At 45.9% G+C, this 15,492-nt stretch overlaps 1 protein-coding gene across 4 annotated transcripts in view; it reads right to left on the reverse strand.

Moving 5' to 3' along the window:
- Nucleotides 1-255: 255 nt before the first annotated feature.
- The window catches only part of LOC127206190 (Golgi pH regulator), a 32,464-nt gene continuing 17,227 nt past the window's right edge, over nt 256-15,492 (reverse strand). For 2 of the 4 annotated variants that reach the window (XM_051165443.1, XM_051165445.1), the window contains exons 2-12: nt 15,213-15,300; nt 14,547-14,648; nt 12,908-13,028; nt 11,790-11,870; nt 9,637-9,746; nt 7,717-7,805; nt 6,855-6,947; nt 4,248-4,343; nt 2,230-2,319; nt 1,475-1,540; nt 256-533 (exon numbers count right to left, since the gene is read on the reverse strand). In XM_051165443.1, the coding sequence (XP_051021400.1) occupies nt 327-533; nt 1,475-1,540; nt 2,230-2,319; nt 4,248-4,343; nt 6,855-6,947; nt 7,717-7,805; nt 9,637-9,746; nt 11,790-11,870; nt 12,908-13,028; nt 14,547-14,648; nt 15,213-15,300 (1,143 nt within the window). In that variant the 3' untranslated portion in view covers nt 256-326. Of the gene's footprint in view, nt 534-1,474; nt 1,541-2,229; nt 2,320-4,247; nt 4,344-6,854; nt 6,948-7,716; nt 7,806-9,636; nt 9,747-11,789; nt 11,871-12,907; nt 13,029-14,546; nt 14,649-15,193; nt 15,301-15,492 lie in introns of all 4 variants that reach the window. The other 2 variants (XM_051165442.1, XM_051165444.1) reach the window with 1 other exon arrangement.

Here is a 15,492-nt window from a genome sequence, read left to right on the forward strand (position 1 = left end):
CTCAGAGTGAACCCAAGGCCAAAGTGCTACAACTTAGATTTTACTGACAGTTTTCAAGGGAAGCCATCTGCTGAGGAGCTCCAGGGTGTCTTCATGCTCTGTCCCTCACCTCATTCCACAGTCTCAGATCCACACGTGCTCCCTGCTGAATGCTGGGCTTTTCTCCTTCTCGCCTTAGCTGAAGCTGCTCATGACTCCAGCATCTCAGGACGATGAAGGCATGTGCTGGAGGCAGAGTGGGCTACCGTGCCAACACAGCTGTACATAGAGCGTTAGGCCTTGGTAGTCCACTGTGTCCTTTCCTGACACCTGTCGTGGGTCTGAGTTCAGGGTGCCATATGTTTCTCTGGGGCCTGTTTGTGAGCCAGATAGAGGAACAATATGCTGGAGAGGGCACTGACCAGGAAGATGACATCAAACCAACGGTGATAGAAGTTGAACTGAAGCTCTCCCAGGACTTCTGTGATTATGATGCGGTACTCTGGGGGCATGCTCATTCGGATCAGCAGCACGGAGGACACGAAGTACATGCCCTGTCAAGTCAAGCCGATTAATTTAGAAGTTACTCTGAGTGCTTCAAGGTGCAGGTCAGGGAAAACTTTAATTTAAAAGCTAATTAAAAAAAAATTTTTTTTATTGGAGCTGGAGAAATAGTACAGTGGTTAAGACTGGCTGCTTTTTTAGAGGACCTGGGTTTGATTACTAACACTCAATGGTGGCTCACTACTATCTGTTCCCTGGGGGAGGGGGAGTTAAATACCCTTTCCTGGCCTCTATGGGCATCAGGCACACACGTGTACAAATATGTAGGCAAACACCCATAGACATAAAATGAAAATTCTTCAATGATTTGTGCACATAGGTGTGTGGGTGTGCATCTTCCTCAGTGTGCATGTGGTCAGAGGACAGCTTGCTAGGGTTGGTTCTCTCCTTCTACCATGTGGGTCTGGCTACTGAACTCAGGTCCTCAGGCCTGGAGGCAAGCACTGTTAGCCACTGAGCGAGCCACTGTACTGGCCCAACTTAAACTGTTTAAACGTTTCTGGGCTGGAGAGATGGCTCAGTGGTTCCTCATGCGTGTGCTGTTTATGCAGATAGCCTATTTCATTCCCAGCACATACACTGGGTATCATGGGCTTACAACTGCTTCTAGCTCCAATTCCAGGGGATCAGATACCCTCTTTTGGAGTCCACAGGCAACCAGACTTACATGTATATGCATAAACACGTAACTCTTGACCCCCACACACAAAAACAAGTCTCCTAACATTTCTAAGGTGGGTGTGATGGTACATGCCTGAAATTTTAGCACTTGGGAGGTAGAGACAGGTCAGGAGTTCAAGGCCACCTTTCACTTCACTGAGAATTTGAGGCCAGCATGAGACCTTATCTCAAACAACAAAAACCCTCCCCAACAAAATCACATTTCTGACATTTTATAATTGTAGACATAAAAGCAGGTCAATAAGCTTACCATGATCTGTGCTAACAGCAGGACAATGACATTGGAGGACTTACTGCTGGAGATGGCATAGAAGAACTGTTGAGAAAGGGGGAGAGATGAGCAGGAGGTACAGCAGGACTCCTGTCATGAACAGCATGCTATGTGATCAACCTTGAATAGCATCTCTTTCACGGCACAAAAAGTACAAGTTCAGGTGTTACAGCTACAGAGAGGGACGTAAGATACAAGAAAAAAACCAAAACCAAACCAAAACAAACAACACTGTTCTCCCCTGAGGTGGTTGGGGTTTATGTGTGGAACCTTCTGCTGTCAAACCAAAAGCTGTGGTGCTCTGACATCATCAGGACCACGCCAGCCAGTCCAGGGCCCTGAGCTCTTTTCAGATTGTGTTAGATATCTGCAGTCCCTCCCTCTCTCTTCTTTCAGTGTTTGGGTCATCTACCAGCGAGAGCCCATTTTCCTCATCATGTGACCTGGCTCTTCTCCCTGACTTCCCCATCTTCCGCACATGTGGTATACAGTCATTCGAACCTTGTACCAATTTTGCTTACAGATGATATGACAGAACAAACAGAACGGGCCTTTTATCAGCTTTGGAATGCATCTGTGGCTGGCAGATGATGTCATATTGTACCCACAACTCATAAAGAAGTTTAAGTCTGTGTGTGTGCGTGTGTGTGTGTGTGATCCGAGTTGTTCAGGTTAATGCTGAGGATTATCTAATTTAATTAAATAGGCTTTTTAAACATGGCGATACAACAAACCTTGGTAAGAGTGATCAGCAGTCCTCTGATGGATGTGACGATGATTATTCCAACCAGAATGAAGGAAATGTGTTGAGACCAGAACTTCACCTGCCATCAGAAGAGGAAGAATAGGCTATCGCATTTCTGGGCAGAGCCGAGAGCTAATGTGAATTCTGAGGACTTATGTGACTAGGAGAAGGAATTCCATTAGGTTCCTCGAGGCTGGTTTTGAAAGTAAATACCTATAGGTGTTAGGTATTTATGGGAAGACTGCATTGGATTCCTTAATCAGCAGGCTGAATCAAGTCCTGACTGAATCAAGGGTCAAAGAAAGCAAATACAGAGAAGCGAGGGTTCAGCACTAATCACTGAAAGACCACAGCTGATGAGGTCCTACTGTGAGGGATGCAGAGGGGGGATTAAAAAGAAAAGACCCAGCAGCCTGATTGTTCTCAATGCCTGAACGGAGGACTCAAGAGGCACACGTGAACCACATAATGGAGCTCTTTCATGCTGCACTGTGACAGGGAGAAGCCGTTTTGGGGACCTGAGCTTGACTGTTCTCAAGAACGTGAGGCAAAGGCCGCACCAACATCTAAAAGGCTTGCTTGTCAGAAGCATGACCATGGAGGAAGTAGGTGAGCCAGTCAGGCTAGAGCAGACATGAGTGAACGGCCTCCGAGTGCTCACTTCTAGAAGTATAGCCCATGCGGGAAAATTTGTTTTTGAGACAGGATTTCACTACGTAGCTCTGCCTGGCCTAGAACTTGCTCTGTAGACCAGGCTGGCCTTGAGCTCTGAGATTTACCTGCTTCTGCCTCCTTAGTGCCCCACTTCCAGTGAGCCCAGTAAGCACGGTGAAATTTAAATAAGAAAATCACACAGGTATCAATAATAAAGCACATGCACAGCTGGAATCTATAGGACCCAAAGGAAAAGATGCCACACTGTCACACGGAGAGAAAACACACTGTTGACCTATCATTAAAAATGTGTATGTACTCTAGGGTTGGGGAGATGGCTCAGTTGCTAAGGGAGCTGAAATTCCACACACTGCTGTAACAGTGGGTATGGCCATGTGCACCAAGAACGGTAGCATTAGGAGCGAGGGACAGGCAGGTTCTGGGAATGTGTTGGCCAGTGCTGCTGCAATGTCAAGGTATAAAAAGTGAGGTGGAGAGAGGACATCCACAGTGCCCTTACCTCCACAGGAGCACTGTGACTTCGAGCCCCTCTCCCGAAGAAAGAACCAAAGCATCCCTGCACTGTTTCTTCAGGACTGCAGGCCAGTTTGCTTGCTTACTTTATGTAGCTGCACTTGAGGTGGGGTCATGCTATGCTGAGATAGGAGACCAAGGACAACAGACACTCCTCATGCCAGCTCAAAGTGAGCTAAGCAGTCCACATCAGGACAGAGGTGAGACACCAGTCTTACTGTCAAAGTGCTCATCAGCCGGAGTGACGTCATCTGGTCTATCCTTAAACTCTGGATACAGACACTGAACTCCAGATAAGGTATGTTTATGCCTGGTTTTATGAAATAGGGAGATAGGATTTAAAAAAAAAAAAAACCTACTTTGTGCACAGGTGACAATTCAACTTTAGTCTAAGGTCTCTCTTACTTGACTGATAAAGATCGTTTCTTATAGCAGAGGTCATTTTTGCTCTATCTCAGATCACTAATTAGTTGTTAATGTTCTACCAGGAGATCAAAGGTGAGTTGTGAGTTTGGGGAGCTCATCTCGTACCACAGGGAAAGACTTGAGCATTTGGTGGGGAGACACTAGCAGAGTGGTGCCGGCTTGGGCAGGCTGAGGAGGGCCTGTAGTGGCAGGTAGCACCCATGAAGGTCACTACCGGTCACTGATTATAGTTTTACAATAAGAAAGCTAATCCTGGCTGCTTACAAATGTGCTGTGTGAGCTGTCAACACACACGAGGACAAATGGCCCCAAAGTTCAGGAGTTAAAACCTGAGTGTCAGGCTATGGCTGGATGGAGCAGGACACTTAAACCAGGAGCTAGCATGGCTCTTACGTCGAACTGGATCCCCAGGTAGTTCACAGTGATCTCGATGCCTCTGGTGACAGGGTCAGTCTTCCCAACTCGATCAAGAACAATATTGATGGTTGCCTGCGGAACATCAGAACAACCCTCTAAGACATGCATCCTGCCCTAACGGCTCCGTGAGCAAAGGCACCTGCCACCAAACCTGAGGGCCTGATTCAATTCCTGAGCTCCACATGGGGGAAGGAAAGAAACTGCCCAAGTAACTTGTCCCTCTGACTGCCACACATGCCCCATGTCACCTGTGCCCAAACGCATACACACACAAAGTAAAAAATGTAATTTAACAGCAACAAACCCAAAATGATTCCACACAAATCAGTGAAAATATCTTACAGGTTGATGTTTCCCAAAAATACAATTTAATTCTACTTCTAATCTAAATCATGAATAGGAAATTTACTTTGTCTACTCACACACAGGCAAATAGTCTATCACAAATTAATTTTCTATAAAGAGTCAAGGGCAATAAAACACATGCGCTGTACGACTCAGAGGTCAGGAAGCTAACATCTGGTAAATAAATGTCAGGGTCACTTCCTGTGCTGACTCTGTGGATGCTCTAAGAGCAAAGATGAAGGAGTGCAGCTGCTGAGCTAACAAACGAGATCACATAGAATGAAAGGCGCCCGATTAATCTCGGCGGAGGCAGTTTAAAAAACAGGCGGGAAGGAAGTGGCTTGACAAGTGCCAGGGCCGCAGCCACACGGGAGCCTTCAGTGTAGCCATCAGCACCAGCACGAAGTGTAAAGCGTGGGAGTCAGGCCAGCCTCTGTGACAGCGGCACTGACAGTACAGGAGTGAGTGGGCTGGGGTCGGTGTCAATGAAACCTGTTTACAAAGGCAAAGTGCAGCTGGGCACTCCTGTGGACCACACACTGTTAACTCCTGCTTTAAACACGCCCGTGAAATGGCAGATTGTCAAATTGAATTAAAAAACAAGAACAACAACAACAAATCCTGACATTTGCATATTGTCTAAAAGAAGTACGAAGATACAAAAGTAAAGAGCTGGGAAAAGATATTTTACCGCAGCATTGATCACGATAAAGGTGAAGTGTCTCTGTTAATATCAAATACGTGCTTCACACAGAAACACTGCCAGTGTTAGAAGGGTCATCTTATAAACAAAAGGATGTACAGTGATTCTAAATGTTTTATAGCTGATAAGCTTCAGAATGTTACAATGAAACCCATTATTTCATACATTGGCTAAAAAAAATAAGAACATTAAAAATTAATCCATTATACCTCTCAAAATGTCTTGGAGAGAGGAATTAAGGTGGAAGGAACAACTGATCATCGTTCAATGCACACATAATCACAGCATGACACCGCACCTCACACAGTCTGCAAGTGTGTGTCAATCCAAAGAACAATAAAGAGGTATGGGAGCTGACATGGTGGCACATGCCTGCAATCCCAGCACTTGGAAGCCAAACACAGATGCGTCTCTATGAGTCAAGGCTAGCCTTGTCTACATAGTGAGTTCTAGTTCAGCCAAAAGTACACAGTAAAACTCTGTCTCAAACAAACAAAAAAATCCCAGAACACCACCACCACCCAATCCAAAAAGAGTGAGTCAAAAAATAAACAACAATAACAAAAGCAAAGCTTCAAAATGGATGAGGCAGGGAGCTAGGGAGAGGTTCAGAGGTGAAGAGAGCTGGCTGCTTTTGCAGAGGACCTCAGTTTGGTTCCCAGCACCTATGCCAAGTGCCTCACAACCAACCACTTGCAACTCCAGCTCCACAGGTGTCCAATGTTCCTCAGCTCCACAGACACCTGCACATCCCCCTTAAGAGTAGTAAAAATGGATCTTAAAAAATACAATAAGCAAATGCTGACAGAGAAAAAGTAAACCCAGAGGACTTGGATTTGTTCCCTAAATAACTAAAAAAAAAAAAGAAGAAGAAGAAGAAGAAGAAGAAGAAGAAGAAGAAGAAGAAGAAGAAGAAGAAGAAGAAGAAGAAGAAGAAGCCAGCAGAGAACGCTGGAGTGATGGCTCAGTGGTCAGAGAAAGAGAGAGGGAGAGAGGGAGGGAGGGAGGGAGGGAGGGAGGGAGGGAGGGAGGGAGAGAGAGAGAAGTGTTCTCTACTGACTCAATCTGATGTGGAACTGAGCTCAATGTATCTGTCAGTCAAACCCGTCTAATGTCTGTCACTCCTGGGAAAAGTCACCCAACTCTGTCCATTAAAACCACAGTTGCTGAGGAGACAGTTCAGTGGAATAAAATGTTTGCCATTTGCAAGCCTGAGGACCCAAGTCTCTAGAACCACTGCCCCACCCCAAGCTGGATATGGTAGCCTGAATCTGTACTCCTTGCATTCCTCTGCCAAGATAGGAGGTGGATTCTGAGAAGGCCTGAAGCCGGCCAGCTTGGAGTACTCAGCTTAAAGCTGCCTCAACAAAGTGGAAAGAGAGAACTGACTCCCCAAAGTTGTTCTCTGACCTCTACATGTGAACCTGCCCTCACATATAACTGTTATTACTAATAAGCACTAACAAACAATAGTAGAAATGACTAGAGTACTAATACTAGTGATGATAAACAAAGTGATTCTATAACATACGTACCATGAAAATTTTCCAGACACAGTAAATAGAGAAAAAATAACCCAGGAAATTAAAATACTTTCCCTTGAATGTTTTGGAGTATTCAATTCTTTCCTAGAAAAATCAAACATAAAACATGGTTTTTAGCAAAGGAAACATTCTCAACGAAAGCACTGCTATGTCTATGACTCACTTGTAAGGCGGAGTCAGCATGACACACATGGCTACAGCATTAAGTGATGCTACCAGGGGCCAATCGTGCCAAGTGCTGACTGTCAGCCGGAGACACAGCAGCCTGCTCTCATGAGCTTCCTAATCTCCACAGACCTTATGAAGCATGTTCTAGAACCTTCCCCTTACAGATGAGAAATTGAGTCTGAGAAGTTCAACAATCACTCAGGATTGGGTGGTGAGTGGGCTCAGGCCTGTCCCTGAAGCATGCTGGTGACCTGGCGACCCTCTATCCTTCTAGCCACCTTGGAAGTTACCCTCAGAAAAGATTAGGGTAGCCTATGCATTTAAATCATACTGCATTTTAGGTGTGCCTTGGAAGCTGCCAGTAAGACAGGTAACTATCACTCTTGTGACTGGGCTAATTTGTACGGCAGTAAGAACCAAGGGTCACCATCTTAATCCTGGGTCAGCAGGAAGTGGAGTGGGCCAGCCTCCCAGGTGCTGAGAGGCCTCCTCCATCCCTCCTATTCTTTTGCTGAGCAGGATGCAGGAGTGAGTTCTGCCAGTTACAGGAGTGATTTCACACAGGTTTCCTAATGCCACTTGGCTACACAGAAGCACTTCCGGCTTACAGAGGGCCAACAGGCAGGGAGGTCTCACCCTTGCTTCAACACAACAGCTAAACCATAGCTGTCTCCTTGCTCTGTACCTTAGTAGCATACAGATCAGCTGTTTCCAGAAAAAGCTGCCTGCTTAGTTCTTCCAGAGCATCTACTTCCTGTTGGATAAGAGTCAGATCTGGCAGAAAGTGGGTATCAAGGTTTAAACCACAGAGACGTTTCAGGAAATAACGGGAAGCAAGGATTTTCTGTAGCTCTTTTATAGGGCAGCCGTTGGGAATTGCCTGTGTCTTTAATTTCCCACCTCAGGCAGCACTGCTGCTTCAGAGCAGTGTCCCCACCCCTACAGAGGTGTGAAGGAGCATCTGCCACCTGGAGTCTCAGGCAGGTGCTTTCACGGGCTTGCTTTTTGCTTTACTTATCTATTAAGCCAAATTCAGTCTCCAAGGCCTCAAAGGGCACACAGCACCTAGACCCATAATGCAGTAGTTTCATGCTACCTGAGTGGTACTGTGCTGGGAAATGGCACAGCTAGGCCGTGGTCACTGAGCCTCAGCAGGCTGTGCTTTAGGCATTGCCTTCTTTATTTCTTGCAGATGCTATCTTCTTTTACTCTCCCACAATCCCGTGAGACAGCTGTTACCCATTTCTCAGACAAGGAAAGAGGCTCAGAGAGTTAAGAACTTGTTCCACGTCATACATTTAATAAGTGTGGATGCGCAGTGCCATCTGCCTCACATGAGCCAGGTCTTTCCACTGCCAGATGCTATCTTCCATAACTCAGTGAGGAGTGCCAGCATTCCCCCACTAAAGCAGTAGGAGCTCAGAGAGCCAACAGCACCTTGATGCCTTGTTGATGTATTTCTTAGCCTACATGTTGGTTTTTATGTGTTATAAAGTAATACAGTAAGACAGACAGTCCCAGTAATTCAAATCTTCCTTCCTGTGAAGTCAACACGTGCCCTTCAGTACTTCCCCTCATGGTGGCTATCAGCGAGGCCCATGGCACTCAGCAGCAGAGAGAGAGTGAGCTGTTTGAGAGGCGAGAGACATCATTAGCGTCTGCCTGGAAATAGGAGACTCAGAAAAATGCTGCAGGGTTACTTGCTTTTCTTTTAAAAGAAAGACTGATCTTACTTTTAAGTGTGTGTATGTATGTTAAGTGTTGGGGTATATGCATGAGCGCAGGTACCCTCAAAAGACAGGGGCGTTGGCTCTCCCAAGAACTAGAGTTACAGGTGGCTGCGGGTCACCTGACGAGGGTGCTGGGAACCGAAGTCAAGTCCTCTGCAAGAACCGAGCACTCTTAGTTATTGACCTGTCTCTCCAGCCCCAATTTCTAATTTTCCTTTCTCTGCTATAGTCACCCTTGCTTTCTTCTCTAGTTCTTATCTGCAGCCTCCTCAGAATGGTGCCAGGATCCATCACAGCAGTCCGCATCCTTCTCCAACCGACGACACCAGAGAGAAGGAGGGTAAGTCACCTCGGCTCAGCCTTCGGTGGTGACACTAGTCAGCCTCCAAGCCACAGGGCCAGAGACAATCTATTAACCCAGTCACCCAGTTTTTTTTTTTAAAGGAGGACATGGAGCTACTTGAAATCTGTGTGGGCACATACTAGGTTAGAGGTAGGCCCTTTCACCACATACGTGAGCCAGCCACTGCTGTAGGAAGCCACCGTGACAGGACTGGGAGCAGAACAAGTTATAGAGTGGGGGCCACATTTGCTACAAATCACTGTGTGACTTCACCTCTCTGGGTCCATTTTCTCATCTGTAAATAGAAAGAATGACCTGACAGGTTCCCTCCAGCTCAGAGACGATGTGTTTGTGGTTGGGAACAAGTGTAGACAAGATGACGCAGCCACTGTACTACCCATGCCCAGTGCTGGCAGCCTGGCCTGGACCCTGATGCGGTCAGGCACCCTAGAGGGGACTAAGCCAGCACTACTTCTTTTTCTGCCCCTGGTCCAGAGTGGAGAAGAAGAGTGAAACAGAAGATAAAGGATACTTTCGCTTCCTGGGGCTGATGCAGTAACGCTCTTGAGCATGCCCCAGAGGCCTGACGGCTTGTTCTGCACTTCCCCCCTCTGGAAAATGGTTCTCCGTGCCATGGCCATCCTGAAATAAAGAAGACAGAAGCCTGAGCAAAGAAGTGTGACTTACATACCTTCCAGTGTCACAACTGTCTCTACTGGTTCAGGAGTTATGAGAGAGGAGACACCCCCAGAGGTGAAGTCACTTGGCCCAGGGCACAAAGTGAGGAGGAGGTAATACATTTGAGGAGTGGCTCTGCCATTTGAAAGCTGAGAGGCATACAGTTTACTTCCTCACTCTGGATGGTTGTAAAGATTAATAAAGTAGCACTGTTAACCACATCTTCGCCATATGTTAATATCATTTAAGGAACAAAGTAGCTAACAAATCTAGATAAAGAAGCAGGCAGAGGAGGAACACAAGGGAAAGTGGATGACAAAAAAGGAAAAAGGAAGATCACTTAAATTGGGCCTCAACTTACTGCAGTCCACCTCCTGCCATGACTATTACCTGAGCCACTGCTAGATAAGGTGACATTATGACACCACTCCTTCCTCCCCTCCCAGCCAGTTGTCCCACTGTCACACCGTTGGTGCTAGGCCAGCTGTCTCATTTTCATGCCCTTGGGCTGTCTCACTTGTAATCCTGCAACCAGGGCTAGTTCTCCCAAGTGCTATAGCTGGGGAGGGCCAAGGCCAGCTCTCTAGCCTGCCTTAGGTAGCACCGCCCAACGGGGAAGGAGGGTATCTCTTCCTCACCCATGCCATCCTATGGCTGACAAGTTGTGGGGCCAGATTTCCCAAGCTCACCTCCTTGGGCTGGCTCACCTGTACCCCTACCACTAGGGTCACATCTACTGTGCTGCCAAGGTGAGGTACAGGGCCTGAGTGTTGCATTGGATACATTTTTATTGTCTGGACCTATTTGGATTTAGTTTATTTTACGTTATTGTTTTCTGAGATAGGATTTCTCTGTGCAGTCCTGGCTCTACTAGAATTCACTTTGTAGACCAGGCTGGCCTTGAACTCAGAGATCTGCCTCCCTCTGCCTCCTGAGTGCTGGAATTAAAGGTTGGTATCATCACTGCCTGGTGGTTGGAGTTAGTTTCTATTGCCCAACTTGTATGCTGAAATGCTCACAGTCCATCTCTTTACAGCTGAATTAGAGTTTTGAGTAGTCTTGCTCTGGTGGGTATGTGTGACTGCTGAATCTTTCCTTGAATACTGTAGCAGCCACTGTTTCTGTACAGGTGCACCTCTAGCTTGATGCTCTATGGCTTCCCTGAGCTGAAGCTTCTGTGAACCGGTGCTTAACTAAAGGCATCATCAGAAGTAGTTTTGGGCGATTTTTATGTAGCTTTTTGTTTTGTTTTGTTTTTCAGACTATAATATTCCAATGTAAAAAAAAGGGTCTCAGAGTTTATGAGATTCAGAAGACACAGGACTCAATAAAGTCTCTCCTATGTACAGTTTATAGAAGTGCTGAGCAACTGCTGGAGGCAGGGAAGTGGGGTGGAGCACAGACGGGTGCTCAGACAGACATTCTTTGATAGAAAGCTGCTGGGTTGGGGCTCCAGTATTAGAACTGAAATCCTCCCTTGGTCTGTCACTGCCCTCCCCCTCTCTCTGGGGTAGACAGGAAAACACTGTAACAGAATTAAAAACAATTGCTGGAAGACTTAAAGGATTCACAGGTAGTTGGAGAAAAAGAGGCTGAAAAAGAATCCAAGTCAAGCAAGGAAATGTATGTAGAACTGTTGGACAACATAAGGTACCCATCCTTCTTCTCTACACAGTGACATTAAATGTGTTAAAAAAACAAGATGAAAACAATTAAAAAAAAAATCACGCAAATATCAATCATTAGTCTAACAATTTATCTAAAGAACGTTGAAATTCAGAAAGAAGGACTTGAGACTTCCTTCCCCTGAGGCGAGCGCAAACCCTCAGTGGCACACTGTGCTGTGTGAGAGTGAGCGGAGTCTCCCGGCAGCTCTTCACTGCCGCCACTGTGCCGTGTGAGAGTGAGCGGAGTCTCCCGGCAGCTCTTCACTGCCGTCACTGTGCCGTGTGAGAGTGAGCGGAGTCTCCCGGCAGCTCTTCACTGCCGCCACTGTGCCCGCCTCACCTTTTCTTTTTGTGAATGATCATGTCCATGGTCTGCAGCAGCCGCCGTTCCAGTGCAAGGATATCTGTGTCAGTCACGTTCCTGCAGCAAGCAAAAAATTAGCGATGGTTTGGGGTCCCTCCCCTGGGTATCATGTAAGCCATCTGGAGAAACATAAACCCCAAATCAATAATTCAAGGACCCACTTTTCTAGAAAACATTAAAATACTTCTATTAAGCTAAAATGCATGTACTGTCACTTCTTAATTTTTCTGCTGTCCTAGGGTAGCGGAGGTTATCCTGTGCTCTCAGCCCGAGCTTTGACCCAGACACATTTAAACATGTTTAGTGGCCAGAGCAGCAGTTCTCAACCTGTGTGCCGTGACCCCTTTGGCAAACCTTTATCTCCAAACATATTTACATTATGATTGAAACCAGTAGTGAAGTTACAGTTATGAAGTAGCAATGAAAATAATTCATGATTGGGGTCACGAGCACACGAGGAGCTGTATTAAAGGGCTGAAGCAATAGCAGGGCTGAGACCCACGGGGCTGCAGAGGTGGCTTGGGGTTAAGAGTACTGGCCACTGCTGCAGAGGACCTGGGTTCCCAGTCCCTCCATGGTGGCTCACAAATACCTGCAAGTTCCAGAGCATCTGATGTTCTCTGTGGGCACCAGGCACACACAATGCACATCCGTACACACAGGCAAACACTCATATACGTAAATATTAAGAATTGCTTAAGTTGGCACTGATGTCTAGGAGTGACCACCTTCCTGGAGTTGGAAGAAGTTCACACTGTTGTCTACTGGAAATATGCACTCCAGCAGCGTGTACACATGGGCATGAAATAATAAACAAGCCAGATGTGGCGGCACACACCTGTAACCCCAGTATTCAGGGGGTTAAGGTAGGAGAATCCCACTTAAAGCCAACTTGGGCTACCTGCTGAGATGCTGTTTCACAAGAAATAAAAACAGAAAACAATTTGTTAGGAAGGCTTCAGATAAACACCCATGGACACAGGAAGGGAAGAAGAAAAAGGCAGTCCGAAATGTCCTATGCGAATATTAACGATGTAGCACGAGACACATATTCCAATAGAAGTGAGGAAGAAAAGAGACAAAGCATGTCTCACCTGAGGAAGTAGGACATGTATGTGTATGGACAGTTGACAGCACCAAATCCGGAAAGCAGAGCCATGAGCGTCACCCCGATCACGCCTACCCGGCTGATGAGCTGCTCTATGGACAAGATCCCTGAAAACATGGAAGCACATTAACACCAGGCAATGCACAGACCACTTCTACCTGTGCTGCGGAAGCAAACTGCTTAGAGTATCAGCCAGTGTCTTATACAGTCTAAGCCTATTAAAACCTTTGTTTTGGAGTTCTTTATTTGCTATGGGTATGGGTATTTTGCCTGCATGTGTGCCTGCAGGCCCATGGAGGTCAAAGAGGGCTTGGATTCCCTGCATTGGGAGTTATGGATGATTGTGAACCACCACGTGAGTGCTGGGAACCAAACACACGTCCTCTCTAAGAGCAACAAGTGCTTTTAATCACTGAGCTATCTCTTCAGCCACAAGCATATTTTTAATTATTAATGGCGTGCTGCTGAACTTTGCCTTTGTTTATTATCTGAAATGCTGAAACACATATTGTTATTTTATTTTAAAATATAATTAGGCATGCAACACACGCTTTCATTACAATTGTTATTAATACTTTATTAATTTACATTGGCTTGTTTGCATGTGTTTGTACCACAGTGCACTTGTGATTAGTGGACAACATGTGGGAGTCAGTGTTCTCCTACGAGGTGGATCCCACATGAAATGCAGGTCATCAGGCCTGGCAGCAGATGCCTTTCCTGCTGAGCCATCTCTCTGAGTGACTATGTGACCTTAAAAACTACATGTTTCCTCTGACCCAAGATTTTTTTCCCCCAAATCCAAGCTACTCGGTAAGGTGTAGACATGGAAAGATGCTGGGAGGTGTGGCAGAGTGTAGATGCTGGGAGGTGTGGCAGAGTGTAGATCTGGCTCACTTGCCATCATTCCAATCCCTTTCTAGCTTTTCTTCCTGCACTACAGGATCTGGAAAGTGCAAAGCTCTTTCATGCCCAGATTTTCCTGAAACTAAGGCCCAAATGTTCGTAGTTTCACGGGATTCACATGCCCTGTGAGAACTAAACAGGGAGGCCTAACAACCCGAGTTTGATCACTGGGATCGCCATGGTGGAAGGAGAGAACGCACTCTCGAAGGATGTTCTCTGACTTCCACATGAGTGCCCTGGCATGCAAACACACACGAGTGTCAAGAGGAAAAAAGACAGGGCTTACCCAGGGAGGCATGCTCTTGAAGAGGACAGTGGCACCCAGCCCCAACGCCTCTTCCTTTTCTGGATCCCTGGCTGTCAGGGCGGGAGCTGTTTCCTTTGCCACGTGCTCTCACAACAACACACTGCCTTGCAGTAGACCCCAACGCAGCAGGCCAACTGACCACTGACTGAAACCTCTAAACTGTGAGCCAAAATAAGTCTTTCTGCTTTTTAAGCTGATTAACTCTTGTTACACTAACAGAAAGCTGAGTGGCATTTAATATGTCCTATAATTCTTCTGCAACCAAACTAGCATTTGATGCCCTTAGAAAGAAGGAAAATCAAAATACTTTTGAGAGAAATAACTTGCTCTATTTCCCTCATTCAAAAGTTGAAACAGTTTTTTGTTAATTAGAAAACAAAACAACTCCTCTTCCCACCTCCACTCCACTCACCGTGCTTTGGGCTGAGGATGGGGAACGGATCTCCCAGCTTCCAGAAGAAGTACATGAAGGTCAGCCATAAGAGACAGGAAAAGAGCAGGCGCTGTTTGTGCACTGAGAAGGGGAAATGAGACTGTTGGGAGGACAGCTACTAAACAGCTTGCTTGTCATAAACACGAGTGTATGGAAGGAATATGCAAAGGCTAGAACCACATAATGTTGGCAAGAGCATTCTAACCACCATTAGCCAACCCTTTCTGTGTGTAAGGAGAACATTTCAAATATTAGTTAAGAATTTCTTCTCTTATTCAGTCTTTAAAACTGTGATTTTCATTTAGTCTTTAAAAACTTTATCTAATGTATTTTGATCATATTCTTTTTCCTCCCCGACTCCTCTCAGATTCTCCCCCATCATTAGAAAAATTTTGCCAAAATTACAATGTGGACCAAATTCAAGGAGATAAAGTAGAAGCAGAAATAAATCTGGCAGGAGGCACAATTTACTCTTTCAGACAGAACTAATTCTGTAACTGCTTTAAGATGCTGTGGGGTCCCCAGATACCAGTATAAAAGAAACGTAGAAATGAAGATATCTATAATCTACTCCCAATAACATGCACCCCCATTTATGTGCTGACATAAGAAGGGAAAATACTCACACAGTTGGATGTTACTCACGATAAAATAACCAATGTAGAAAGGCACCATGAAAACCAGGATGAGCAGAATTACACACAGGTTCATTTTCCAGTGAAAATAACGGGAGCTGAAATTAACATCATAGGCATTTGGAGGGAAGGCCAGGAACTCTCATTTGTTCACTATTCCAAAGGCTTTCTTGCTCTTGGAGCCTATATCAAATATGAACCATCTGATCAGCCAACTAGGCTGTTACTTAGCTGGACACCTTTAATCCCAGCACTCAGGAGGCAGAGGAAAGAGAATCCTTGTGAATTTG

The sequence above is a fragment of the Acomys russatus genome, chromosome 23 (genome assembly GCF_903995435.1).
Source record: "Acomys russatus chromosome 23, mAcoRus1.1, whole genome shotgun sequence".
Taxonomy (NCBI): domain Eukaryota; kingdom Metazoa; phylum Chordata; class Mammalia; order Rodentia; family Muridae; genus Acomys; species Acomys russatus.